The following is a 26,973-nucleotide window of genomic DNA, read 5'->3' on the forward strand; positions in this document are numbered from 1 at the left end:
GCTATTATATTTTCTTGTTCCATGAAATCTTAAACCATTTATCCAGCCCACATCCTTTTCTAGTTTTAAACTGTAGTAAGAACACTTTACATGAGTTTTCCTTTCTAACAAATGTTAAAGTGTAAAAAATAAAAGAAAAAATTTAAAGTGCATAAAGTACAGTACTGTTAACTATAGGCACAATATTGGATAGCTGATCTCCAGAACTTATCTTGCATAACTAAAACTTTATACCTGTTGAACAGAAACTCCCTACTTCCTCCTGCCCCCATCCCTCGGCAATCACCGCTTTACTGTTTCTATGAGTTTGACTGCTTTAGATCTCTCATATAAAAGGAATAAAGCAGTCTTTGTCCTCCTAGCTAATTTCATTTAACACAATGTCTTCCAGGTTCATCCATGTTGTAGTATGTCAGAATCCTCTTCTTTTTTAAGGCTACATAATACTCCTTTGTATGTATATACCACATTTTCTTTATCCACTTATCCATCAAGAGACATTTAGGTTGCTTCCATATCTTTGCTATTTGATTAAAGCTGCAAAACCGACAGTAGTACAGATATCTCTGCGATTTTGAGTTCAGTTCTTTCGAATCAATACCCAGAGTAGGATTGCTAGATCCTACTCTGGTTCTGTTTCCTTACGTCTGGTTTCCTGTGGCTTGTTTTCTATGTGTGGATTCTTCTTGCTCAATATAAGTCATGTGTGCTTGTGCCATTGTGTAGATGATAAACAGATACCTTTAAAATATTTATTTCTATTTTCTGAAGAAAATTACACTACAAGATGTGCTTTTTCTCAAGATGAAGATTGTTTCCTTCATGAAGCGGGTCTTCAGAGGCCTCTTACTCTCTCGCTGTTATATGTATATCCCTCAGCAGAGGCCACCTCCGTCTGACGCCTGTCACTGACAGGCTGTCACCTGTCCCACCTCCCGGATGACGACCATCCTCCACAGCTCAACCCTGGAGCCACCTTGAGGTTCACGTGCAATCTCTATTGATGCTGGGCTGAGGCTGTGTCCACCTTCCCCAGGTTTTCAAGATGACAGGTGAGTCAGGTGCCATTTTGTCTTCCTTGTGGGGGTGATATGCCTTCAAAGGCACCAAACAGCTCAGCCCAGGCCTCCTCTTCCTACACGGCGCACCCTAAAAGTGAAGGCTGTTGACTCTGAATGGGTTGACAAAGTGAGAAGCATGTTGGCTGAGTGACAGACCAGAAGATGGTCTAGTGTTCTGGAACTGGGTCTGTTTCTTTCGTATAGAAAGCATGTTTCCCACATCATGTTTCACTGTCATTCTCCCAGTGGAGGCCACATCTGGTAAATAAGAGTAGATTCTGTCTGTGGTGGGTTTTCCACTACACAAGGCACCCCCTGCCAAGTTCATCCCTGACTGCAGAGCTGGTCATAGAGATTCATTGTACTGGCGGACTTGCATCAATTAGAGGACACAATCTTTCCTCCCATATTCCAGAGGGCTCGGGTAATGGGACATGACAAAGTGTGGGTGAGGGGTTTCTGGTTCCCAGGGCACTGTGAAGCCTCATCAGCTGACTTGGGGAACTGTGTTTTGCATGGTCATAATCACAGAGGAAGAGAGCTGCATGACGCAGTTTCCTGTTGAAACACATGTTTGCTGGCAACACTCCTGATTCTTTTGACACTAGAAGAGGGAAGGAGTCTCTCTAATAAAGTTTATAAAAGATTACGCAGGAATGATTCCTCGGTAGCCTGTTTGACCTGTCCTATAAATACATTGAAGTGATTGATGGTGATTAAGAAACAGCATTCTCACTTTAGCTGACTCAGCTAGGCTTCTACAGCATCCCTGGGAAGGACCAGTTTTGGTTAATGCCACACAAAAGCAAAATGCAAGTTAGTAACACTGCATTGGCCCAATTCACCCTGTTTTAATAGGAACTGAAGGCTTATTAGGGAAATCACAATGAATAATTTAATAATGTCACTCCTATTTAACTAATAATTTCATCCTCTGAGAGGGAACTAAGGAGGCAAAACAATAGAAAGGTCATTGAATAGAATCTGGTTTCAAGTTCCAAATCTAAATTAAGAAATGTGGAGCCTGTAGTTCTCAATTGTGTGTGAAAGTGTCCCCCAACCCTCCTCCCCACCCAGGGGACACATAGCAATGTCACAACTTGCTGGAGGTGCTATTAGCATCGGTGGGCAGAAGTCAGGGACATTTGGAAACATTCTAAACATCAAAAGACAGAAATCCGGATGCGGAGTTACCCTCCCTTCCGCCTGGTGGCCAATAGCGTGTCTCAGGAACAGACTTTGATCTCCTCATCAACCTCCCTCCTCACCTGCTCATGGGTCTTCTGCTGTAAGGCCCCAGCAGCAGTCACGCTCACCTTTCCCTGCTGGTCCGTTTTGATCTCCCAGCCCCGAGGCAATTCCAGCCGTGTGTCCGCGAACATGTTGATGAAATTCACCAGGTCTCGGTTGTGCTGGTAGCGTTCGAAGTTGCGCGCATCCCGCCGGACTTTGAGGATCATGTGCTTCAAGCAGGTGCTACTGGTGAACACTCGGTAGGCACTCTGAGATGTGGTTCAGGCAGATGGGGAAGGGAGTGGGGATTAGGAGAAACACAGGCCAAGCATACTTTGAGCACCTTAATAGGATGTGATATGGTTGCTACACAGGGATTTATTGTGAGCCTTGAGGAGGAGGCCTTGGAAGCAGAGATCTTGCTCCAGAAGTAAATACCTGCCCACCATGAACACACATGGACCTCTTTGCAATGTGACTCTACCACTGCTCCAGCATCCGAGGACACTGTCCAACTCCCCTGCATGTCAAATTCCCCTCCCCTTACTCCCTCCCCAACCGACTCTGCCCCAGGCTGGTTCTGCTCCCCTGAATCTCCTTCGCACTCTCTGGGCATCTCCTTCCTCTCCTCCCTCTCCTCCCTGGTTCCTCCTCTGGCAGAATACTGGAGTGAGTTATATAGATGGATAAGAGGAGCAATCCCCTGGAGAATGGAAAGGCAACCCACTCCAGTATTCTGGCCTGGAGAATTCCATGGACTGTATAGTCCATGGGGTTGCAAAGAGTCGGATACAACTGAGCAACTTTCACTTTCACCACATTCAAGAAGAGCAAGAATGAACCTGTGCTGTCAGAGGAGGAACCAGGGAAGAGAACTTGCAGGACTCAATCTCCTCAGGACTGCTCCGAATGTCCAGAGCATCACGTGTGTTTCCAGTACACTCTGTTCCTCCCAGAGGACAGCCTTGTCCTGTCACGTTAGACTCATCTTTGCATGTCTGCTGCCCAACAAAATGGGGAGCTTCTGCTGAAGAGGTGTCACCCTAATCTGTCTTTACATTAGCACCTAGATCCGTGCCTGAACTGCAGGAAACATGTGTCAAATGAAAAAAAAAAGCAATGACTACAGTAATACCAGGATATCAAGGGGGCTTCCCAGGTGGACGTCCCTTGTGGCTCAGATGGTAAAAGCGTCTTCCTACAATGCGGGAGGCCCAGGTTCGATCCCTGGGTCAGGAAGATACCCTGGAGAAGGAAATGGCAACCTACTCCAGTACTCTTGCCTGGAAAATCCCATGGACAGTGGAGCCTGGCGGGCTACAGTCCACGGGGTCGCAAAGAGTTGGACATGACTGAGCGGCTTCACTTCACTCTCAGGTGGCACTAGTGGTAAAGAACTGGCCTGCTAACACAGGAGACTTAGGACTTGGGTTCGATCCCAGAGTTAGGAAGATCCCCTGAAGAAGGGCATAGCAACCTACTCCAGTATTCTTGCTTAGAGAATCCCATGGACAGAGGAGCCTGGGAGGCTACAGTCAATGGGGTCACAAAGAGTCAGACACGACTGAAGCAACCCAGCATGCATGCATACCAATATCATGTCATTGCTTTCTTGATAATACCAAAAAAAAAAAAAAAGAGAGAGAGAAAGCTAAATATGTAAAAATCACATTAAATTCATCATAATCAGGTTATTTGATAAACTAATTATATGAAAAGGAAACCTATTTATCTATTTTAAACTTTCTTTCATGAAAGTGATTTTATAAAATGATTCAGGTTGAAGGGACTCTGTCAACTTCCTAATTTTGCCCCTTAAAAATTTTAGCTATAATAAAAACGCATCTTTGTTTCCAAATACTTTCACTGACATTAACCCATTTGAATCTAACAAAAACCCAAAGAAGATACGGCATTCCTAAATCGAGCTTTTCTCCTTTTGAAGAGACTCACAGAGAACAAAAAGGAACCATCTTTTTTCTCTTCCTCTTCCCTGCCCCCACCCCTCACCACACCCCACTCCACCCCCTTGCCTGAGTTAAAATGCTATCCTCTTTAATCTATCCAGTGACTTTGCAAAGTTGTGTTTCGGGTCTTGCCAGAAACCAGGCCAGGCCCCCTCTGTGTGTGGGAACACTCACATAATTGGCGTGCAGTACAGTGAAGAACTCAGGGTTGGTGATGAATTTGACCGCTGGAGACTGTAGCAGCAAGGTGATTTTTTGTGAATTCACTGGAGAAAGTGACCCATCTCTTCTCAGATCTGGAAGAAGTGAAACAAAGCAACTGAATGCATTGGAAAAAGATCATTTCAATTAGAGGACTTCCCTTTTGTGGCACTAGCAGCCTACAAGCCTTCACCAGAATTGCTGGGGAGGATTGTTGATTTGAATGGTGATCTGACCAGTGTCACAGTGATGGCCAGGCGTGCTATCACTCTGTCTGTCGGTTGAGACTCATTATTTCCCAGAGTACTCCAGTGTAACTTCAGTTGGATCAAGCCCTTGAATAACTCGTCCCTTTTATCCCAATGAATTTTTCTTATTTTCTTTCTAAGTTGCTCACTGTAGCTATGTCAGTTTGTTTGCAGAAAGGACCGCAATCCTTCCTCTCCCTTCATCCCCATTACTATGAGACTTTGCAGCCTCTCCCCACGTTAAATCAAGCTGGCCTTGAGTTTTGCTTTAACCAACAAAATTTGCCAGAGGTTCTGAGCCAGGGTTTTGAGAGGGCTGTGGGTCCCCATTACTTTCTCTCCCTCATCAAGAGAACAGCCTGTACAAGATGAAAAGCCATGGGGAGCAGGGACAAGCCACCCTGGCTGAGGCCACTTCAGGCCAGCCAGCCTGCGGCCGATTCCACAGCTGACCAAGGAGGCACGTGTGAGCCCAGTGCCCTAAGGAACCACCTGGCAGAGCTCAGCTCAAACTGCCCACCTGCAGAACTGGGGCAGAGGGTAGTTAATGCATTGCTGTGAGCTTCAGATACTAAGCTTTGGGATAATTTGTTACACAGCAAATGTCAACAGATCCAATACCAAACCCCAAAAGGAGTTTTCTCTTCCTTTTCCCTCATATTTCCAATTATTCCACCACCTTAGCAAATGTCTCTCAGCAGTCAAACAAAGGAATTAATAATAGAAAAACCTTAACTAGTCAGTTTAGTTAATATATCTGATAAAATGATTAGAATGGGGGCAATTAAAATTGTTGGTGGAACTATGTATGTGTATTTAAAAGAGGGCATGAAAGTATCCACTCTTCTGCTTTTCAGAGAGAGCTGAGACCTGGCAGGATGCAAAACACATAGTCGTTTGCTCAGACTGTACTATACCTGTCAGTCTGCCATCATTTACCCAATTTAAGAGATTTGGGTTATCAGGATGTCGCCGTGATAATCTTACGCTATTACAGGTATAAAAAATAAAAAATAGAAACCAATCTCGTCACAGAAGACAACTTTATGGTGACCAAAGGGGCAAGGAGCAGGGGAGGGCTAAATTAGGAGTTTGGAATTAATCACTATATAGATGCTTCCCTGGTGGCTCAGACAGTAAAGAATCTGCCTACAATGTGGGAGACCTGGGTTCGATCCCTGGGTTGGGAAGATCCCCTGGAGATGGGCATGACAACCCACTCCAATATTCTTGCTTGGAGAATTCCATGGACAGAGGAGCCTGGCCAGCTACAGTTCATAGGGTTGCAAAGAGTTCGACACGACTAAACACATATATAATATAACATAACATAATATAATATAAAACAATATATAACAGGGATCTACTGTATAGTACAGGGAATTATATTCAGTATCTTACAAGTCAGTAATGAGAAAGAATATGAAATATATATGCGTAAAACTGAATCACTTTGCTCTACACCTGAAACTTACACAACATTGTAAGTCAACTATACTTCAGTTAAAAACAAAAAAGAAGCCAGTCTCAGGCTTTTTGAATATTTACATGTGAGGCCCACTCAGGCAGATTCAAAGAAATGAACACCAGACCCCCTAGTGGATGCTGATGGTATTTGGTAAAAAAATTTCCTGGGTGGTGGTGTATTTAAAATCGTAAGACCAATGGACAACCTCTTTACCGCTAGGTTCCTCCCTCAGTGGGGACTGTATTGATGTTTTATTCTAAATACAAACAAGTCTTATTCCTGTTATTGTCACGTGGCTCCTTGGAAGGAGACCTTGAATTCTTATTGCATCTTCTACTTACAAGTGGAAAACATCTTCAGGACACCAATAAATAAATTTACACAAGAAATGATTAAGACACTGAAAAAATCACCTTGATGAACAAGTACAAGTTCTCTTCACTGTGAATCCACTTTCCCTTTACATTCCTGGTGAGACACTTCTGTCTGTTTTTACACTGCTGGTGCCAAGCCTCTTCCTCTTCCTGGATTTTGCCCACCCCCCTGCTCTCCCTCATCCACCTTCCATCCCATGGGTATCCGCTGGCCATACCTAAGCTCGAAGATTCAGCCTCTGAGTCACTCCCGCCACCTCCTCCACCACCTCCTGCTGGAACTGGCTCACAAATTTGGCTACCAGAATCTTCTTCAGGCCTCTCTGTAGCAATGGTTCGCTGAATATTTTGATACCTTTGCATCAGAAAGTGAAAAGACAGGAGTTAACTTTGGTTTGTTGGCTTGTTGAGGGGCTGATGCTCTGAGTCATGTAAGTGGGGAAATCGGTAAAGAACTGTCTTAGATGTCAAGAAATGTCAGGAGAGAAGTGCTCAAAAATTTCCCAAGATACTTAAGACAATTTGCAAGACAAGTATTTCTAAGTGATTTGACTTCGTTTTGTTTTGTAAGCTATGATGAGTTTCAAGTATGGTGACTTAAAAAAAAAATCAACACACAAAAACTTATTATAAAAAACAGCCTCTGCCCTGCATTAAGTGAAATTGGACTGATTCTAAAATAATGGTGTGGGAAGGAACTTAAAAATATTACAATTAAGATATCAAATCACCTCTCTTTGATTGTGATAAGTCTATAAACTAAAAGTTCTACTCACCTGTTTCTATTTGACAGTTAACTGATATGACTAGGAAGGAGTGTGCAAAGATTATATACTAAAAGATGCAAACTAATATATATAGAATGGTTGAACAACAAGGGCCTACTGTATAGCAGGGGGAACTATATTCAATATCCTGTGATAAGCCATAATGAAAAAGAATATATATATATATGTATACATATGTAGAGCTGAATCACTTTGCTGTACAGCAGAAATTAACATCATAAATCAACCATACTTCAATAAATAACATTTTTGAAAATTAAAAAAAAAAAAAAAACATTGGCAGACAAATAAATGCTTTCGGCTTATATGAAGGTTCCTTTGAGTTTTCTTCCCAAGTTGGAGAATTAGTCAGTAGGCCAGTCAGTCACCTAACGGTACTTACTAAATATTCACTGACTCTTCCAATGGGGCCTGCACTATGCTGGACTTTCAGACCAAAGAGAAGACTGGAATATGATCTTACTCTCTGAACACTCACAGTCAGGACACAGCCAAAAAGGGAAAGGCATGGAGACCACAACTCTGGTGATGTGAACATGATGCCCCACGTGTATGAGAGTTACGGACAGGGACAAGGAAACACCCAAGGCCCATATATTCTGAAGCCAGCGTATGGACTTACCAGGGAGCTTGGAGGGGAGGTACACAGAGGGAGTAAAACGTGCCACAGATCTCACCTGAGAGAACTCTGAGAAGCTTGGTGGTGGCACCAGGATGTGGAGGCACTGGGCAGGGGCAGGGAACCAGCACAGTGGCAGACAGCACCCAGCAGGTGCCCAGCACTGGCTGGAACATTGTTCTCTAGGCCCAGAGTCTCCAACTTGAGCTACATCAGAATCACTTACAGGGCTGGTGAAAACAGGCTGCCAGGCTCCACTCCCAGAGTCTCTCTGACTCAGTAGGTCTGGGGATGGAGTGATGGGAGGCAAGAACATGCATTTCTAACCAGTTCCTGGGTGATGCAGCGGCTGCTGCTGGTCCAGGGATTGACTTTGAGAACTGCTGCTGTAGGGACTGGACAGCTGCTGAGAAAGAGGCAGATTCAGCTCTACACCGACCCCCACCCATGTGGAGTGCATGGGAGGAGACGAGCCTGGAGTCAGGGAGAGCAGCTGAGAACTACCGCATTGGTCTGGGCTGGAGAGGCTGAAGTCTGCACCCAGGCAGGCGTGGTGTATCATGCTGGCCTCTTAGGATGCTGCTGGGGGAGGGGAACACCCACATATTGTAGGGATACTAAGATCACCTACGCCTACCTACCTAAACCTCCCTGCCTGCCTAAACTACACCTGCCTAAACTAGACTCTACCTAAAGTATACCTGCCTGCCTACACCTCACTGTGCTTTGTATGCAGGTGTCCAGCCGTCTTGTTCCTCTTTGCTTTGCTTCCTTCCTCTGTCCTCTGTGACCTTGACTTTGCCTGATGTCTCTCAGCCCACTGGGGCACAGGACAGGAATTCTGCCTCCCTTTTCCTCCTGGCACAGTAGGAATGAGAGAAGGGACTGAACTTAAGAGATCTTTAGCAGCCAAGCTGTAATAACTTTATGTGTAGACTTAACAGGATTTGGAGCCTGGATATGGAAGCTGGAGAAGAGGAAAGGAGGGCTTCCGCTTAGAGCAGGTGGGTGGAGGCAGCAGCCATGAGGAAGACCAGGTGGGGTGGGCAGGTTGGCAGGAAGATTTTAGTGTGGATTTGGACAGGTTGACCTGGAGGTTCCAGAGGTCACACCAGTGACCGTAGTCAGAGAAGCATTGCTATACAGGTCTTAGTGCTCAGAGAAGAGATGTGGCAGTGGCGGAAGAAGTGTGAAGAGAAGGGGGATCAGCATCTGGGGAGCAGCGAGTAGCCAGTGCAATCCAGGGTAGGGGCACGGGAGATACTGTCACACAGACGGGGTCTTCTGTGGTGGCATTCCGAAGACCAGTGACCTTTCTTTGACCTTTAAAGAGGAGTTCTGGGGACTTGCCTGGTGATCCAGTGGTTAAGACTCTACGCTTCCACTGCTGGGGGCAGGGGTTTAATCCCTGTTCGGGGAACAAAGATCCTTCATGCTGTTTGGCCAAAAATAATACATAAATAAAATAAAAAGGAGTTTTGTTTTCTAGTGTGGTTTCCAGACTACCTGCCAGAGTGATAATCTGGGTGATTATTATAATTACAGAAACTGGAGCAAAATTGAAATCTGCATTTGTAACAAATCTTCAGATGGTATTATCTACATACTCACTGGTCTGAGGTTTTATTTTATCTAAGGAATCTCAGTCACTCCCTCCTGACACCTGGCAGAATGATGGCTTTGCCTGCAGCTATTACTGGGAGGCATTCCTGAGGCCTCTTATGAGAAAATGTGGAAGGGCAGGAATGAGCAAAGACTCAGAGAGAGAGAAAGGCTTATGTGTGTTTAGCCCCCACATGTCTGTGGCAGGGGGGATGTAGGGAAGGTGCAGGCTGTTTGTCTGTGATGTTCCTGAGTTCTTGCTGGGACTCAAGTAGTGCAGCCTTGGGCGGGGGTGGGGGGTTACTCAGTGAGAATCTGCCTAAGGGTGTAACCTTGACCTCGGGGAGGAGTGAGGCCTGCCAAAGACCAAAGGACCTGCTGCCAGAGGATCCCCTAAGTGGCTCAAGGCAGGCTGCATTTTCCAAAAGTGACTCAACTATATTTTTTAGTCCACAGGCTCTTCCAGAATCTTACCATTCTCCTGTTAATTTTAAGAGGTGAAACAATGTCCCCTCCCCTTCAAGCTGGGAAGGTCTTGTGACTTCCTGGACCAATAGACAATAATGAAAGTGACAACTTGTGATGGAATACAGGAGCCATGCTGTGAGAAAGCTCAGGCAACATGGTAAGTTCACATGGAGGTGCTCTGGGTAACAGCCACAGCTGGGGTCCCAGCCAACAGCCGGTATCCCCCTCTAGATATGTGAGTCTCCAGCCCAGCCACCCTCTGACTGCAACCATGAGCTATCCCGAGAAGGGCCTCACTGAACTCAGCCCAGCACGATAACCATGAGAGAGAACGACGACGATGACGACAATGGCACTAATAATTAATTACTGGTGTTTACACCTCTAGGTCTGGGGCGGTTTGTTCCTCAGCAACAGACATCTGGAACAGGGCTGAGACAAACCTCATGGTGTGGCCTCTCTTTTCCTTCCCAAAGTGCAGTGATTGCAGAAGAGAATTTTAATGAGTTAATATAACCTTATTTGATAAAAATGTCTGAAATTTCACAACCTGCTCCACATGTCCTTGGTTGGACCTGTGGTATCCCATACTTTACTAAGTCAGCAGCCTCAAAACCCAAGTGCCAGCCCCCACCCCTGGCCTTTGCTGGAGAAGGGACAGTCGCAGAGAAGCAGGACACACAGCAGCTCACGGAGGATCACCCAGCAAGGGCAGGGCTGTAGCCTCAGAGGGCCTCTTTGATCTGAAGATGAAAGAGGGCGTCGGAGAGCTGCTTCTCTTCTATTTCATCAAGAAGAGTCCTTCAATATCCCCCTCACCTTTTATTTTTTCAGTAAAAGGTTAAATATTTATATCACATAGAGTTTATGGAAACTGATAAGAAAGTCAGCTGGAATGTCTAATTTGTAAATGGACACACAGAGGAACACACAAAAAACCAAACCAGAAGGAAAAAAAAAACAACCCTTCAGGAGCTAAGCCAAAACAAACGAAACAAAAACCAAACAAACTAAGCTTGTAGAACAGACAATTCTCACAGCAGGAGCTAAAATTGGTAAAAGAAGAGCTCATAGAAGCAGAAGTAGACCCTCCCTCCAAGAAATGAAATGTAAGATGCACCAAAACGCCAGGAGAATTGCTTAAGTCAGTAAAAACCCACCAAAGGATGATAAGGAAGGGAGGGTACCATTGCTGGCAGAGTGAATCTGCAGAATCACTTTAAAAAATACTTAAACACTGATATCAAATACTGAAACCACAGAGATCTCCCTTGGCCTGCTGTTTTGGGAATATAACCCAAAGGAAACATGCTAAGACAATCCTAACATTTTACACGCCCTTGGGTCTTACGGAAAATAGTGATAAAAATAAATATCCAACAATATGACAAATTAACTAAATTACATTCGTTCACTGGAACACTATCATTTAAGTGATAACTTTAAGATTATGTAGCAATATGAAAATGCTAATAATGTAGTAAGTGAAAAATGAATATAAAACTATATCATCATTTTAAATATACAAAAACTGTGCATATGGAACTTGAAAACTTGAAGACAGTTTAATCTTTTAAAAAAGCTAATCCTTGGGGTATAAGATTATAAGATCTTTTTTTTTTTTTTCATATTTAAGACTTCCATTTCTCCATAGTATAATTTTATCCAGATAACTAAAACATCAAACTTGAGTTGACTATTTAAAATCAGACTATGTATTTATATTTTTGGTTTGTTTGAGAAGTATTTGTTAAGAAGGAAGAGAGAGTTCATTCAGGATATTCTGAAAGTGCAGGAATTAACTTGGGAAATTGTCTTGTACTGAGGCCTGGTAAACTCTGGCCCTATCCAGCCACTGGGAGGAGGGACACAGAAGAATGAGAAAGAAGGTGAGGCATGGTGCCCCATCAGTAACAGGGCTGCAGAGGAGGCAGCCACCGGCTCCTTGTGGAGGGCTCTGGGGAGGTTTCAGGGACCATACAACATTAGGTTTGGATCTTTGTAGGATGGAGACAGGTGCCAGGTGGAAGGCAGGTAACGAGCAGTAGGCGCTCCCTTGCAGTAGGAGCATGAGGCAACGCCACCAAGGCCACTTGGGGAGTGGCTGAGGGCACGTGGTCACCGCATGCTACTTTGTCAACTCCTTATTTTGCAGTGCGCGTCTCTTTGCACAAAACATTTGCCTTTCACAATCACCCTGCCAGAAGTAAGAAGAAACTCCTTCTTCCAACACTGAGAAGTATTTTCCATTTTGCTATGAGACAGTGACAGGTGTCAATTTCTCCTGATAACTGCAGGTTACCAAACAAATGCCCCCTATGTGTGGTCACATCTGCAATGGATAAAAGACTGACAGTATACTTTGTGTGGCTGCTGTTATCAGGCCAAATCACTGAAAAATTTTAAGTGCTTGAAGGCAATAGGCTAAAATAAGCATTGAAGAGCCTGGATACTTATCTCAAGGTTATCTAAGTTTCCCTAGGTAGGATTTTCACAAGAAATAAGCACTTTCTCAAATTGCTCGATTTCTTTATCTGTCCAAATGGATGCAGCAAATACAGCTTCCTGTTCATCAAAGTCTGGCTTTTCTCAGCATGTTCGGCTCCACTGCAGGGCACAGGGCTTTATACACCAAAGCCTGCACACTTCTCTAGAGACCTGGTTAAGGTTGGATTTGGTTTCATTTTTATATTATACAATCTGAACGCCATGAACAAACTTCCACGTATTTTTGTGTCATGGGTCAAGGTGTTTACTTCTGCTTCTGTTTTGTCTTAGTGTTTCAACCGGACCTTTCATAGATACAGCCTGATGGTGCTCTCCCTGTTTCTTAGTCTGATAAATACTTTCAACTTATCCGTCTGGCAAGACAGACCTTGAGGCTATTTCTGCCTATGGCATCTCTATGTAAAATGAGCTTGCTGTGTTCCCTGCATTTTTAGTTGCAATCACCATGAGAGGACACTCTCATGGTACATTTATACACAATATGTTCTTCCTTGTAATATGATTTCTTTCTGTGGGAATCACTAGAGAAATACGCTGCCAATGAAAATGCTTTATGGTTCTTATTAATGACACTTGGCTATTGATGGGGAAAAATGGAAAGCAAGTGTCTTCAAATGCTCATGTGATAAAAGAATCCTCGTGATTTTCACCTAAAGCATCCTCCTCTGCCTACAACATGGAGAAGGAAATGGCAACCCACTCCAGTATTCTGAGAATCCTATGGACAGAGCAGTCCATGGGGTCACAAAGAGTCGGACATGACTGAGTGACTAACTCATGTTGTCTACAACAGCAGTAACTAGAAGTTCAACTTTTTTTTGTTTATTTTTAATAGTGTTAAATTGTCCATTTTTTTCTGTAGTATACATTTTTTTCTGTTTGTTATCCATAGCTGTGTCCCCCAAGTCTAATTATTTATTCTTTCTTGTCCCTCTCTACCTTTCTTCTTTACTTCACACTAGCAAGACATCAGGTGGATATAAACGAAGTTGAGCCTGCAGTTTGCATTCCTGGCTACTAAAAGTATCCAAGAGCCATTGCCCTGATCTTAAAGGAGTAAGATGTTGAGTATGATGCTCGTACTAGCTTACAACATGGGACAGATGCTATTGAGGGTTTCATTTGCATGTTGAAAACAAAATGACATCTTTACATACTTAATAAAAACTAGTAAAGGGCCTATGTTTTAGACAAAACAATTCTCAAAAAGTATTTTTAAATATTTCATTTTCTATGATGAAAGCTGTTTAAGAATGTATATTTCTGAGTATGTAGCAATTATGGGACTGGAATAGGCATGAATATAGCAATTTATGAGACAGCTTTTTCTCCAGGCAGCTTTTAGTATTCTGTTAAACCTATCCTTGGAATGTTTTCAAACTGTTTCCAAACTGTTTGTGTTCCAGACCTGTTTGAGATTCTTATGACAGATATGAATGTCTGGCAGAAAAATGTGCATCCATGTATAATTTGCTTACAGTTTCTGAACAGTTCCCAGAACATTGACACCCTCAGTGAATACCAGGGTGGGGGCTAGTCCATGAGCCCCTGGCTAAGAACACCTGTGTTTGAGCCTGGGCCATCAAGGTGTACAGAGGACTCCCCATCTTTAAATGACACTCAGGCTTAGCTGATGTCCTGCCGCTGAATTATAAATTTAGCTTTCCAAGTACTAACTATGAGTTGGCTAATTACTTTGCAGTTTCCTCATACAATCTGCGCAGAAAAGTCTAAGAGGGAATTTCATTAATCGCCCTTCCCCTTTACTGGTTTCTAGGGGCTCACTGCATGCTGGTCACCCACCGCCTGTTGAGCTGCTCCATCTGCTGGATGGATCCAGACCTCCGCATCCCGTCGGGGGTGGCTGCTGCTGTGGGACGCTGCCAGGTGGTCGTGCGGTTCACGTGGTCCACATAAAAGACCCGCCCGTGGCTGTCAATGCGAGCTTCCCAGTCTAGCGCGTGACAAAAAGGCAAAAAGAAAAATCAAGGACAAACTACGGAGCCATGTGAAACAGATAAGCACTTTCAGGTCTTCTGCGGGTAGAACTCACTGCTGGTGACACGCCGAAGACCAAGAACTGCCCAGAGCACCTGCATGACCTCTGAGGCATTGGCATGGAGTTGGTATGCCAGGAAAGAGCCCATGGGATGCCGATTCTCTGCCAGACCATTTGAGACAGTAACTGGGGTTCCTCAGACATGACCTATGTTAAAATTCTAACAATTCTAAAGACAAAGTCAAATATTTCTTTCTTTCTTTAAAAAATTCCATCTTGTCAATTTTCTTGGCTACCAAGTGACAGCTGGAAGATTGGAAATGTCCTCCAGCGAAAGCTGACACTCTGATGCTGAAAAAAGTCCTTTCTTTGTTAAATCTGATGGAGGATGGCTGGTTAGGAAGGAATTATGGTTCCTCTTAAAACCAGGTTTGACTACAGTTCTAAAATACTGCACGTAGGTGCAGCTTCATATAACCTCTAATATGTCACAGCCTTAATTGATCACCTCTTGAGAGAAAGAATGGAAAGATTTGACCCTTAGAAATTAAATTCAAACCATCCTTTGATAAGCTGTGAATTCATAGTTTATGTTCAACCTATCTGTGGCTGCCAAATATTTCTCAACCAAAACAAAACCGATCACGACTATTAACTAGCATCAAGCTTTTTATGTATCTCTTTGTTGATAAATAACCATCCCAAACAGTAGAGGGAGCCCAAGATAAAGATAAATTCTTTACTTCTCAAATTTAAACAATAGCAACCAACTAAAAGGTGGAAGCACAGATGATACAGTCCATGATATACGTCGGGCCGGACTGGGGTGATAGGATGAAAAAAATCCTGAAAACCGAGAGAGCTGGGAGTCATGTGTACACACCTGAGCTTAACGAAGATGAGCTTAATGTCCGCTGTACCGAGATGGGCAAAGCTTTCAGAGTCCACATGTAAAAATGTGGTGGAAATAACAGCTTCATGATAAAGTTATGCTGAAAAATGAGTTACACTAAAGAAAAAAATGCAAAAATGACTGCAAATGAGGAAAACTATTCAGCCTTTTAAATGAGAAAAGCCATAGCTTTTGGGAGTAGGTCAGATATTTAACAATTCTGTTGAAAAAGTATCATTCAGGTAATGACATAGCAACTCTCAATTGTTTTTAAAATGAAAAAATATATTTGGTTTAGTTATGGTTTGATATGTGCATGGTTTATCTGTCTGTGAACATTATGGTTTATGTTTGACATTTACCTGAGGGACTGCCAAATAATGCCCGAGGAAATCTAAAATACCAGAAAATATCAAATTTAGCTTGTAAGACAAATTGAAAAAAAAATATAGTCAGGCTGTATAAATATATTCTAGAAGGTTCTGATTAAATTTAACTACTAAATGATTCAGTTGTCAACTGTTAGTTGTAAATGTTAATTAGCTCATTGATGGAATTATGTATTTGTGTAACTACTGAGTAATTAATTGCAAGCCAAACATTAAAAAATTTCAGTGATTCCCAAACTAGCAACTTGGGCTTTTTTTTAAAGAACCCAACATGACTGTCATCCAACAAAGAATGAGTGTTAACCTTTGAAGAGTATCATGCTACTTCATTCACTTGAACAAACACCTCCTTTTACTCATTATGAACTAGAGATCAGGCCAGGTCCTGAGGACATATCGCTGACTAACACACATCCCTGCCCTCCAGGTGACCCGTAGTAGAGGAAGGATTCCTTCAAAGACAAGACTCCAGTCTCATGGATTCTCCAAGGAAAAGAACTGAAGTATGGTGCAATGATAATGATCATTTTTATGAGTTCAGTATTTCCAAATCACTCACGGAAAAGAATGTCAAGCCAGACAGACAGGCCCTTTTGTTAATATATTAAACATGTGGAAGGCAGAGGGCTAATTAAACCTCTCATAAATATTCAGAAAATAATAGGTAAGCATAATTAGAGATTATAACTGGGTTTTCTGGGTTGCTTTGTAAAGAATTTACTTTCAAATACTGTATAAACCATATTGCATTAACAGAAAATTTCTGAATGGAACTTCAGCCTCAGCATGTCCAATGCACTTGGCTTTGTGATACCAAAACAGACTCCTGAAAAGGATACCTTTATGGATGACCTTGGGATAGTAGTCATTCATGTGTGTCCATTCATTTGTGATAGAGGGATCTGTCATATATTATACTATATATTTTCCATGAAGTCTAAGAACAATGTAGAGCCTAATAATGTACCCTCTTTTAATTATTATACTCATAAAACCTATAAATTTTACTTTCACATTAACAAGTGCAATATCATGTTTATAGTCTGAGCCTTTCTCTTGAACTTCTGTCACATCTCACTGCCTTCTTGACATCAATTCCTGGATGACATTTCAATTATAACACGATCAAAACCAAATTTCAGCTCTTTTCCACACAAACCTACTTTATCTGCAGCCTTCCTTTTCTGTCTCAATTAAATCCAGGTTAAAACTCTTGAGGTCACTCTCGACCTTTCTCTTTATTTCATATATCATATCCAATCTGTCAGCAAAATATCTGCCCAGGATGTACAGAACAGACTTTTGGACTCTGTGGGAGAAGGCGAGGGTGGGATGTTTCGAGAGAACAGCATCGAAACATGTATATTATCGAGGGTGAAACAGATCACCAGCCCAGGTTGGGTGCATGAGATAAGTGCTCGGGCCTGGTGCACTGGGAAGACCCAGAGGGATCAGGTGGAGAGGGAGGTGGGAGGGGGGATCAGGATGGGGAATACATGTAAATCCATGGCTGATTCATGTCAATGTATGAGAAAAACCACTACAATATTGTAAAGTAATTAACCTCCAACTAATAAAAATAAATGGAAACAAAACAAAACAAAAAAATATCTGTCCAGAATCTGACCACTTCTCTTCACCTCCTCTGCTCCCTGCTGGCCCAAGCCACCACTGTTTTTCACCTGCAAGAACCTTATACTGGGTCTCAGGCTTTTATTTTTTTTTCCTCACAATTTAATGTCAACACAGAAAAACTGTTAAGTCCTAAGTCAGACAATGTCAAGTCTCTGCTCAGAAACCTACAATGTTCCCCTTTCATCCAGGATAAAAGCCAAACCGTTAAGTGGTCTACAAAGTCCTATGTGAGTGATCTGGGCCCCTGATAGATCTCTTTACCTGCTGCTTCCTCACTTCCTAAATCTGCTTCAGACACACTGACCTTCTTGCTGTTTCTCAAGCCCACCAGGCAGGCTGTTCTATTTGCTCAGAAAGTTTTTCCTTCCCAATACTTGGGTGGATAACTCTCTTACTACCTTTAAGTCTAGCTTCAAATGTTGTCTTGTCAATAAAGTGTACCCAACCACTCTATTTAAAATGGAAAATTGGCTATCAATATACACTCCAGATCCTCCTTCCCCTGTTCTGTTTTTGCTTTTTCACAGCACTTAATACCTTCTAATGTGCTGCATTATTTATCATTTATTCTTTTTATTCTTTATTATCTGTCTCTGCCAGTCTAGACTGTAAAGCTCCTTGAGGGCAGGGATCTTCACTTGTTTGCCTTACCTAGAATAGTGCCTCACACAGGATAAGTGTTCAATAAATATTTATCCAATGAGTAACTATCAGGGAAGAATTCATCCATGTGCCATGTGAAATTATTTAAGAAAATTTAGCTGTTAGCTTCACTACCAACTTTTCTAATATTTTTCTGTGTTATATGGACAGAAAATTGAAACCTGTCTGGAAGAAATTTATTTTCATTTTCAAAAACAGCTTATATAAAGCAATTCTTTAAGACAGAATATATTATACTCATTTACAATATCTGTGTGTATAAATAGTTATTACTCTTGCATGGATTGAAGGTCAATTCATGTGCACACTCACAGATAGGTTTTTTGATGTGGAGAAAATGTTTCTTTCTTGGAGAGAAAATGTTATAGGTATTTTTCTAAGTCAGAAGTATCTCTAGTGACATTTATGGGGTATCCATAAATCAATGTATAAAGAAAGAAATCAGGCATCAAAGGTTAAAGGACATAATGCCTATCTTGGTCTCTTCCAACAAATATAGTGTTCCTTTAAATTGGTCCACACATTAAAAACACTGTTTTATCACTGATAAAATACAACTGAATAGGAGAAGAATGGTGTAAATGTTAAATATATCATATTGTCAAGAATAGATGAATTAAAGAATAAGTCTTTCTTCTTTCAAAACTGTATTGGGTTAATGTAAGCACAGGCAAAAGAAAGTAAAGAAACATTGATTCCTTGCATCCTGGAAAGATTCTGCAGTTGTAAAATTTATCAAATTTTAAAGGTTATCTTTGCTTGAAAAATGAGTTGAAACCAAAACAGGGATGTTCTAGAATTCATGAACATATGTGATGCTAAGTGAATATATAATATCTGGGGTGTCAGTTCCTTCTTACAAATATAATAATGGAATATTATAAGGGCAAATTACATTGGGACAATATCTAGAGACTATCTAATCCAAATCTAGCACTTAGCAGATGAAAAAATTAAAATTTTACAAATAAGAAAACTGAGTCTCTGAGAGATTAAGTGATTTCCCCAAGTTCAAATAACCAGCTAGATAATTATTAATACACATTACAGTTACCAGGAGAATGTGATTGAATTCTACCCCTAAAGATGATGTTTTGCCTGGAAACCTCCAAGACCTGTAGGAAAAATTTGCGGCTGTCACATATGGGTACAATTTAGAGTAAGGAAAATGCAAGTTGAAATGTCTTATGCTTGAACCATAAATGGTCGCATGGAGAATAATAGGATTATCCCATCTTGAACTGAAAACTTTTAAATAGAAAATAGTAAAATTTGTGAAGTAAGGGTCATGAACAGTTTGCAAGGACTAGTCAAGTCTTGTAAAGAAATGCTCTTCATTTCAGAAGTTGAGGGCTACTGAAAATACTGGGTTATCTATTTGAGATCACATCCTGAAACCATCTGACAAAAAAACCAACCAAACAATTTTTATGGTAGGTGCCATAATGGTTTTTGATCACACTGTAAGGTACAGAGTGGGGGAAGAGTTTGGATGTTTATATACAAAGTTCATACTGACCTGCTTAGATTTGATAGGAAGAATTAAGACATAGATTTTCAAAACTAACGCTTACTTGGTGGAAGAGGCTCATCGATTGTTGGGTAGTGATGATGTTCAGGCCTCAAGGAAGGAAGCTGGCTTACTGGCTGGGAATTATGGAGTGTAGGACATTCACCTACGGACAAGATAGTCAAGATATTCAGATTCATTCATTGCTGTGGCAACGTCATCAAAAAAGCATGACTGTAAAACAAACTACTGCAAGAAAAAACCCCAAAGAGTGGGCAATCAATTTTTTGGTTGTCAGTTTGTGACATTCAGAACCATTCATGAATGAGTGAATAGAGGGAATAGAGGGAACTCTTTTTTTTTTTTTAACTCAAATAGTCAAACACTTAATGGTTCTGATTTGTACCATAACAGACCAACAGGTAGGACTGGGACCTGAATTTTCTTGAGGGAAAGGTGGCATCAGACAGGGACCTAGAAGAAAATCATCAGAGCCTGAGATTAGCCCAGGAAAAGAAACAGGCCTGTTGGAGGGAAGAACAGCATTTATAACGTCCCATAAATTTTGGGGACTGTGCAAAATGACAGCTCCTTTTTCGGATAGATTTCATCTGAGGGCTGCCAAGAGGCCGTCTTTCAGATTTTGTGTTTGGAATGAGACTCTTAGCTGCTGTCCTTTCAAGATGGGGTTAAGGAACTGATGGGCCAAGAAGGTAAATTCTTATCATATGAAACCTAGGGGCTGGGGTGGGGAGCCAAGGACCCATGGGATCTCGTGATTGTTTCAAATTATTCTGAGGAAGAAGAAGACAAACCAGGGTGTTCTGGAAAGAGAAAAGACAAGAGACGAAGGAAGTAGGTAAGAGGCAGGAAGACTGAGACAGGAGAACTTGAAACATGGAAGTGGGATAGAAGGAAGAAGAAAGACAGACATGGAGCAATTTTAGAAATAAACATATCCATAGAATGCATGGCCCAATTATGACAGACACAGCTAATATTACTGTCAGGCAGACCTATGATGAACTGAATAGTGTTTTAAAATGGAGCGCCTATTTCATGATGTCTTCAGGTCTCGGTAACACTGCATGTGGAGGGGCCTCCAGTACCAGCAGTTTGGGTCACATAATCAGAGTCAATTGCTCTTGATCTGTGAGGAGCTAGAAAAGTTCAGGCCATGAGCCAGCCCTTAGACTGGTAACCCCCACTGCACCCCATCCTGGATTTCTCACAATAGCCCCTACTGGCCAAAGGACAAAGGTCAGGCTTCTCCTTCTTTTGCCCTTCCATGGCTGATGCAAATACCAGTGTCCCATTATTCCGTGGTCCAAAAGAGATGAACTGTGAAAACCAGTGGTTAAGATCTTTGTGGGAGCTCAAATTTCAAAAATATTTCTCAGAGTGTCCATACATGGAAAAGATAATTATTTCTTTTTGCTCTAGATCTATAGAACTGACTTAAAAACATAAGCAGAAATTAATTAGGAAGGAAATTAAATGAATTTAGCCATTTAACAGCTTGAGCTAACTGGAAAACAAAAACAGAAATGTATGCAGGAACAAAGCGTCCTTTTAAATATTAAATATATTTAAATATTAAATATATAACATCATTTCTTGTGCAAACTCTGGTGTGTGACTCACACCCCTGGGGTCCTCGGAGACTAAGGAAAGTCAAGGAAGGTGCCCATCCCTCATGCCAGCATATAGCTCCTTGCAAACTAACTCCTGTTCCAAAGTTGGGCTCTGTGTTTAGTGGATATAACACTCATGTTAGTATTTATATGTGCTTAATGTCAGAAACTGAAAAAAAAAAAACAAAAGAGAGAAAAACAATGGTACAGTTGTTATGTCACCAGCTGCTGTGTTTTAAATTTAGTTTGTTAAAAAAAAAAAAACAAGAGACTTACCTTGTAATTAATTCAACCAATCAGGTTAATTACTCCTCCAAGCTAGTGGAAACATAATAGTGTTGCTTGCCGGGTTAATGGAGCTGACCCCACCTTCCCGTGAACCCCAAGCAAATGCAATGATGTGACTGATGCATCTCAGCCAACGGGATGGAAGCAAGAGGAAGCAAGCCACTTCTGCTCTGCACGAGGCCGCAGCTCCGCACCATCCCCCTCACCTCAAACACAAAGCAAGGGTCAGACCTGCTAGAACTTCTGAGAAGGAAACATATTCCAATTTAAAAGGGAGCCTTGCTGCTCATCTACCTGGAAGAACCCTCACTCAGAGGCTGAGCACTTCATAGGAATCATCTCAGTTAATCCTTCCAATAACCTTTTAGGGTATGTTCCACATTTGCACCCAGTTTACATGTGAGGTTTGGAGCAGTTAGGTAACTTGGCTAAGGTGTCATGGCTGGGAAGTGGGGAGACTGAAGATAAACCCAGGGGAGCCTGATGCCAGGGCTGAGCTCATAGTCACATTACTGTCGTTGCTGTTTAGTTGTTCAGTTGTGTCCGACTCTTTGTGACACCACTGACTATAGCCTGCTGGGCTCCTCTGTCCGTGGGATTTTCCAGGCAAGATTACTGGAGTGGATCGCCATTTCCTTCTCCAGGGGATGTTCCCAACCCAGGGATCGAACTCACCTCTCCTGTTTTTCGGCAGGCAGATTCTTTACCCCTGAGCTACCTTGGAAGCTGCCCATAATCGCATTATGTTCCTTTTTTTTTTTTCATTTGATCTGAAGGTTTTTAAAAATCATTTTATTTTGAGGTTAAAAAAAGAGGCACATGTGGAGGGAAAAGAAACACAAAGTAGATGAAGACATCCTCCACAAACTGCTGCAGACGCACCTGCGTGGGTGTGAGTATAGTACACCTTCCTCGGCTAACCTCAGGAAAGAATTTGCGATCTCCAAAGTCACAGTGAGGGGAGAAGAGGGCACATGTGCATATAATCAGGCATACGTGTTTCTTTTGAGCGGGTGCTCTTGGAAGTGTGGTGGTGAGTGGGGGACAGATCCACCACTTTGACTTCATTAGCTGGGGGACTCCCTACCAAGGGAGAGAAGAACTGGCTGTAGGAAGTCACATGCCAGCATAGGTACAGCCTTCAGGAAATCAACAGTCCTTCCCAGGAATCCTTGTTTTGCCCCTAGTAATCACTATAGTGAAGCATATGTTCTTAACTTTTTTGGAGTTTACAATCTGCAAAAAATTTCAGGAATCTAGAAATTTCTTTAGAAACATAGACTTCCACTCTAGCCCTGAAAAACTTTTTCATCCTTTTGGTAAAGGGGATGGGTTCCCCACTGCTAGACTGTTAGACCCTCAAAGGCATGGGCAATATCCTTTTTAAAATATCAATGTATATTGAGTCAAGTTTCAATTACCCATGTGTGGACTGTCTCCTATCATTGGAGACATGGGTCCAAATATAACCCATTGGCTACAACAGATTGACAGAGTATAAATTCAGACTTGTAGCTATGTGGCTCTGGGGTAAAAATGGTTATTATACTTCTAAAGGTAAAAATGTTTTTTTTTTTCTTTCTTAAAAAACGCCCCTTTGATGAGAAGAGTTGCTTTGGTTTTGCCTCTTGACCTACAAAGTTTAAAACGTGTAGTATCTGGACCTTTATGGAAAAAGTTTTCCCAACTTTGGTCTGAAGCATCTCTGGTAGCTCCCAGTTGTCCCCAAATTGCCTTATGATACACTTATTTTTAATTCTATTGTCATTATTGAGTGCCTTTCACACATAGCGTCTGACCTAGAACAAAGAAGAGACTCAAAACACCCCTATTAAACAAAGGGGTTGTCCACCCCATTCTCACACTCATGCGTGCTTTTCCACATTGCACGGTATGTCACTGTGGTTTACAGTACGGCACTCTGGTTTCCTTGTTACAAGTTTTCTTGGGCTTCTGTTTACCCTATGTGCCACTTTCGCTCACCCCTTCTTTCTCCAAAATGTAGAATTGGGTACTTTTAAGTACTTAAAATTATTTCTTTTACACTCACGTACATTCCTATAAAAATTTGCAGGTGCCAGGCATTTGCTTAGCAGACATAAAGGAGATATGAATTCTGGCCCTTGATGAGCGTACAATCTAGACAATACCACTGCATGTTGTTTGGAGGCTAATTTAAACAAATTAGAACAGCAAAATAGCAGAATCTATATTTTTTGCTTTTAAAACAGCTGAATTATTTCATATTATCATGTGATTTTTAAGTTATTTCCCTCAATGTCACTGTCACTTGACTGGCAGGTGGTTCCCAATTCTGGATTAGGAAATGCAAGTTAACTTTATATATGCTTCCACAGGCATGACTAAGAAGAAAGGTCTTTGGTTAGGACACAGAATACATTTTTAAACTAAAAAGGGCACCTGTTGGATTAGAATCTTCCTGGAGACAAAGTGATTCACACATTCATGGTATCCTTCCTTTGCATTAGCCAAAATAGCTCCCCAATCCCACAAAACAACACAAAACAAAACCAACAACAATAACAGAATCAAGTAGACAGAAATCATGACACATATATGTAGGCTATACATATTCATATGTACACAGGTTAAATTCTAAAACAGGTAATACCAATGTTCTTCCACTTATATTAACATTTATTTCTAATCTTCTAAGTTGTGGGAAGTCAGCAGATATTGACATATTACCCACTTAATGTTGATCATTTTCTGCTCATATCATTTGGTACTAGCTTTGATGCTCTTGCTGCTGTCAAGACTGGAGGGTAATATGTACCCTATCATCAGTGATTAGTTAGAACAGAGAAGCACACATACAAGTACACGCTCACATCCAACTAGTTGTCATTCCTGGGGTGTATCTGAGCGGTGGTGGGGTGTCAGCTACCCACAGTCTGGAGTACTGACATACACATATACACATGCACACAGAGAAGGACAGGACAGGCACACGTGGCCGCCACAGCAACCTTATTTGGGACTGATCCTCTCCCTCTTGGTTTTAAACCGTGTTGGTGAGACCTGCGTCCCCCTCGTGGTGGTCCTATTCTCACTCTGATGGGGTGTGAGGTCTAACCTTCTCTCCGACTGCTCGGCCCTGCCACGGGGGACTCCAGGCCTTCCACGGTTCTGGCCACGCTCCCATCGGGGGCGGCCAGCTCGTCTTGCCACGGCCCCGCGCCGTTCACCGACTCCGGGTCCAGCTCCGGGCTCTGCACGGAGTCGGGCACTGACTCGAAGGCGCTGTTCTCCTCCTCCTCGTCGTCCTGCGAGGAGAAGACCGTGCTCTCGGAGATCTTGGCACTGTCCACAGAGGAGAAGCGGGTGTGGCTGGCGAACCTGCTGCCGTTGTAGCAGGAGGGGCTGTAGCAGGAGGCGCTGTAGCAGGAGCTGCTGTAGCAGGAGCTGCTGTAGCAGGAGGGGCTGCAGCAGGAGGCGTCGCAGCAGCTGTGGTCCCCACCCTGCCGCGGGCTGGAGTCGCTCTCGCTCCCCGTGCTGGGGAGCGCGTCGCCATCCGGGGCTGAGCCGTTGGCCAAGCCCGAGTGGCCGAGCGGAGCCGTGCCTGGAGTGGCCCCCTCGGGGGCCTCTCCATCCTCTTCCAGGGGAGGAGGCTCCGCGGCTACCGTGTCCACCTCGCTGAGCGCATCCTTCTCCGAGGCATCCTTGAGGGTGGGCTCCTCCTCGGCGCCGTCGTCTTCGTCCGCGCTGCCGCCCTGCGCCGAGGGCAGGCTATGCAGCAGCGTGTGGATGCGGATGTAGTGGGTCCGCGGCGTCTCCGGCTCGCCGCAGGCGGACGCGATCACCGTCTCCAGCTCGGACACAGGCAGGGAGCACGGCCTGGTTTTCCTCTTCACCGACGCCCGCAGCTGCAGCCTGTCCTCCCCCTGCCCCAGGGCAGACATGCCCCCCTCCTCCTCCTCCACCTGCTCCTTCTCCTCCTCGTGCCCCCCAGCCCGGCTCTCTGTGGCCCCTTCCTCAGCCACCGGCTCCCCAGGGCTGCTCGGGGCTTGACCGTCCTCCAGCAGCCCCGGTAGGGCCGCCTCCTCTCCCAGGTCCAGCCGCTCGGCCAGTTCTTCTGCACTTAAGGCGGGCTCTGTGTCCTCTGGCCCGGGGGCCAGCATCTCCCCAGCCCCCTCAGGCCCCACGGAGACTGTGCCATCATCTCCTGCCTCGGTGGTACCTGGCGCTGCCTCAACCAGACTGGTAAGCTCCAGGCTCTCGATCCCTGGAGGGCCCACAGTGCTGCCCTGGCTGGGCTGCTCAGGCTTTGGGGTCCCTGAGGGCTCTGATGCATCACAAGGGGGCTCCCCACAGCTGCTTGCCACCAGGTTATTCATGGGGCTGTCCTGAATTTCCGCAGACTCGGGCTCGGTACTCAGGGAAATCTCCTCATCATCTGTGGACAAGAAGAAAATGTCACTGCAGTGTTAGTCTACTCCCGAGGACGTGTGAGCATGTTAGGGATTTCTGCCTTAGGATATTGCATGGAGGGGTTGATGAGCGTTTCCCATGGACCAAAGCTCTGCTAAAACCCATTCTGTAAGAAACGGTTCTCCTTATATTAAGGAAAATTTGCATTCACGATGTATTTGAGAATTCTGTTTCAAGGGACTTCATTTTTTGGTCAAAATGCCCAAATCCTAGTGCAACCCCTGTTCTGGGCACAAAGTAGATGCTCAATAATGTCTGCTATACCGAAGACCTCAGAAATGAGAGGTGGGGTTTACAGGTCCTTGTTGGGTTCAGGCAGGGTTAATTATACTAGTTCAGAGTGTTTCCTATGGCTGAGTCCCCCAGTGTGGCAGAATGGGGTTCTGAGGTGACCAGAGAGAAGGAAAGGGTGCAACCACAGTCATTCAGTGGCTCAGACCGGAAGCCTCCCAACATCTGGAGAATATTGAAGTGGGAAAGTAAACCAGGTCTGTATACCAAGCACCCAGTCACAGAGCAGCAACCATGGTTCACCTCTGCCTTCCCCCAGTAGCTTCCCTTCCAGATGTGGATTCCCATTTCAAGCCCTTGTGCTATCCACTCATTGAAGAAAAACAATCTCTCTGGTGCACTGTAAAGCTATTTTTACTGCTACACTGAAGGAAGAATCAATTTTATTTTCAGGATGTAGGAAAGGCTGGATGTGAAAGGATGAAACAGTCAAGTGTTTCCTTACAATCTGCTTTGTAGATTGGGCACAGAAAAGCACAACTTTTGTTTGACGAGGGGGCAGTGATAAACTCCAGACCCTGATTCCCAAAAGCCTTATTAGCTTTACTGGCAACTCATAAATGTGTTGCTAATAAAGTTGTGGCAACTCACAATTCTCAGCATGATCTCTACCTGTGAGGGGGCTGCCAGAGAAGAGTCGGAGTGGGATTATGAGGCATCATGTCAATCTTATTTGGAAATAC

At 43.3% G+C, this 26,973-nt stretch overlaps 1 protein-coding gene across 1 annotated transcript in view; it reads right to left on the minus strand.

Moving 5' to 3' along the window:
• The window catches only part of HECW1 (HECT, C2 and WW domain containing E3 ubiquitin protein ligase 1), a 445,911-nt gene that overhangs the window by 93,513 nt on the left and 325,425 nt on the right, over positions 1 to 26,973 (minus strand). The window contains exons 9-14 of the mRNA XM_061165645.1: positions 24,645 to 25,964; positions 19,690 to 19,791; positions 14,341 to 14,491; positions 6,771 to 6,907; positions 4,436 to 4,557; positions 2,378 to 2,563 (exon numbers count right to left, since the gene is read on the minus strand). Coding sequence (XP_061021628.1) covers positions 2,378 to 2,563; positions 4,436 to 4,557; positions 6,771 to 6,907; positions 14,341 to 14,491; positions 19,690 to 19,791; positions 24,645 to 25,964 — 2,018 coding nt within the window. The remainder of the gene's footprint in view (positions 1 to 2,377; positions 2,564 to 4,435; positions 4,558 to 6,770; positions 6,908 to 14,340; positions 14,492 to 19,689; positions 19,792 to 24,644; positions 25,965 to 26,973) is intronic.

This window comes from Dama dama, chromosome 18, assembly GCF_033118175.1.
Source record: "Dama dama isolate Ldn47 chromosome 18, ASM3311817v1, whole genome shotgun sequence".
Lineage (NCBI taxonomy): Eukaryota > Metazoa > Chordata > Mammalia > Artiodactyla > Cervidae > Dama > Dama dama.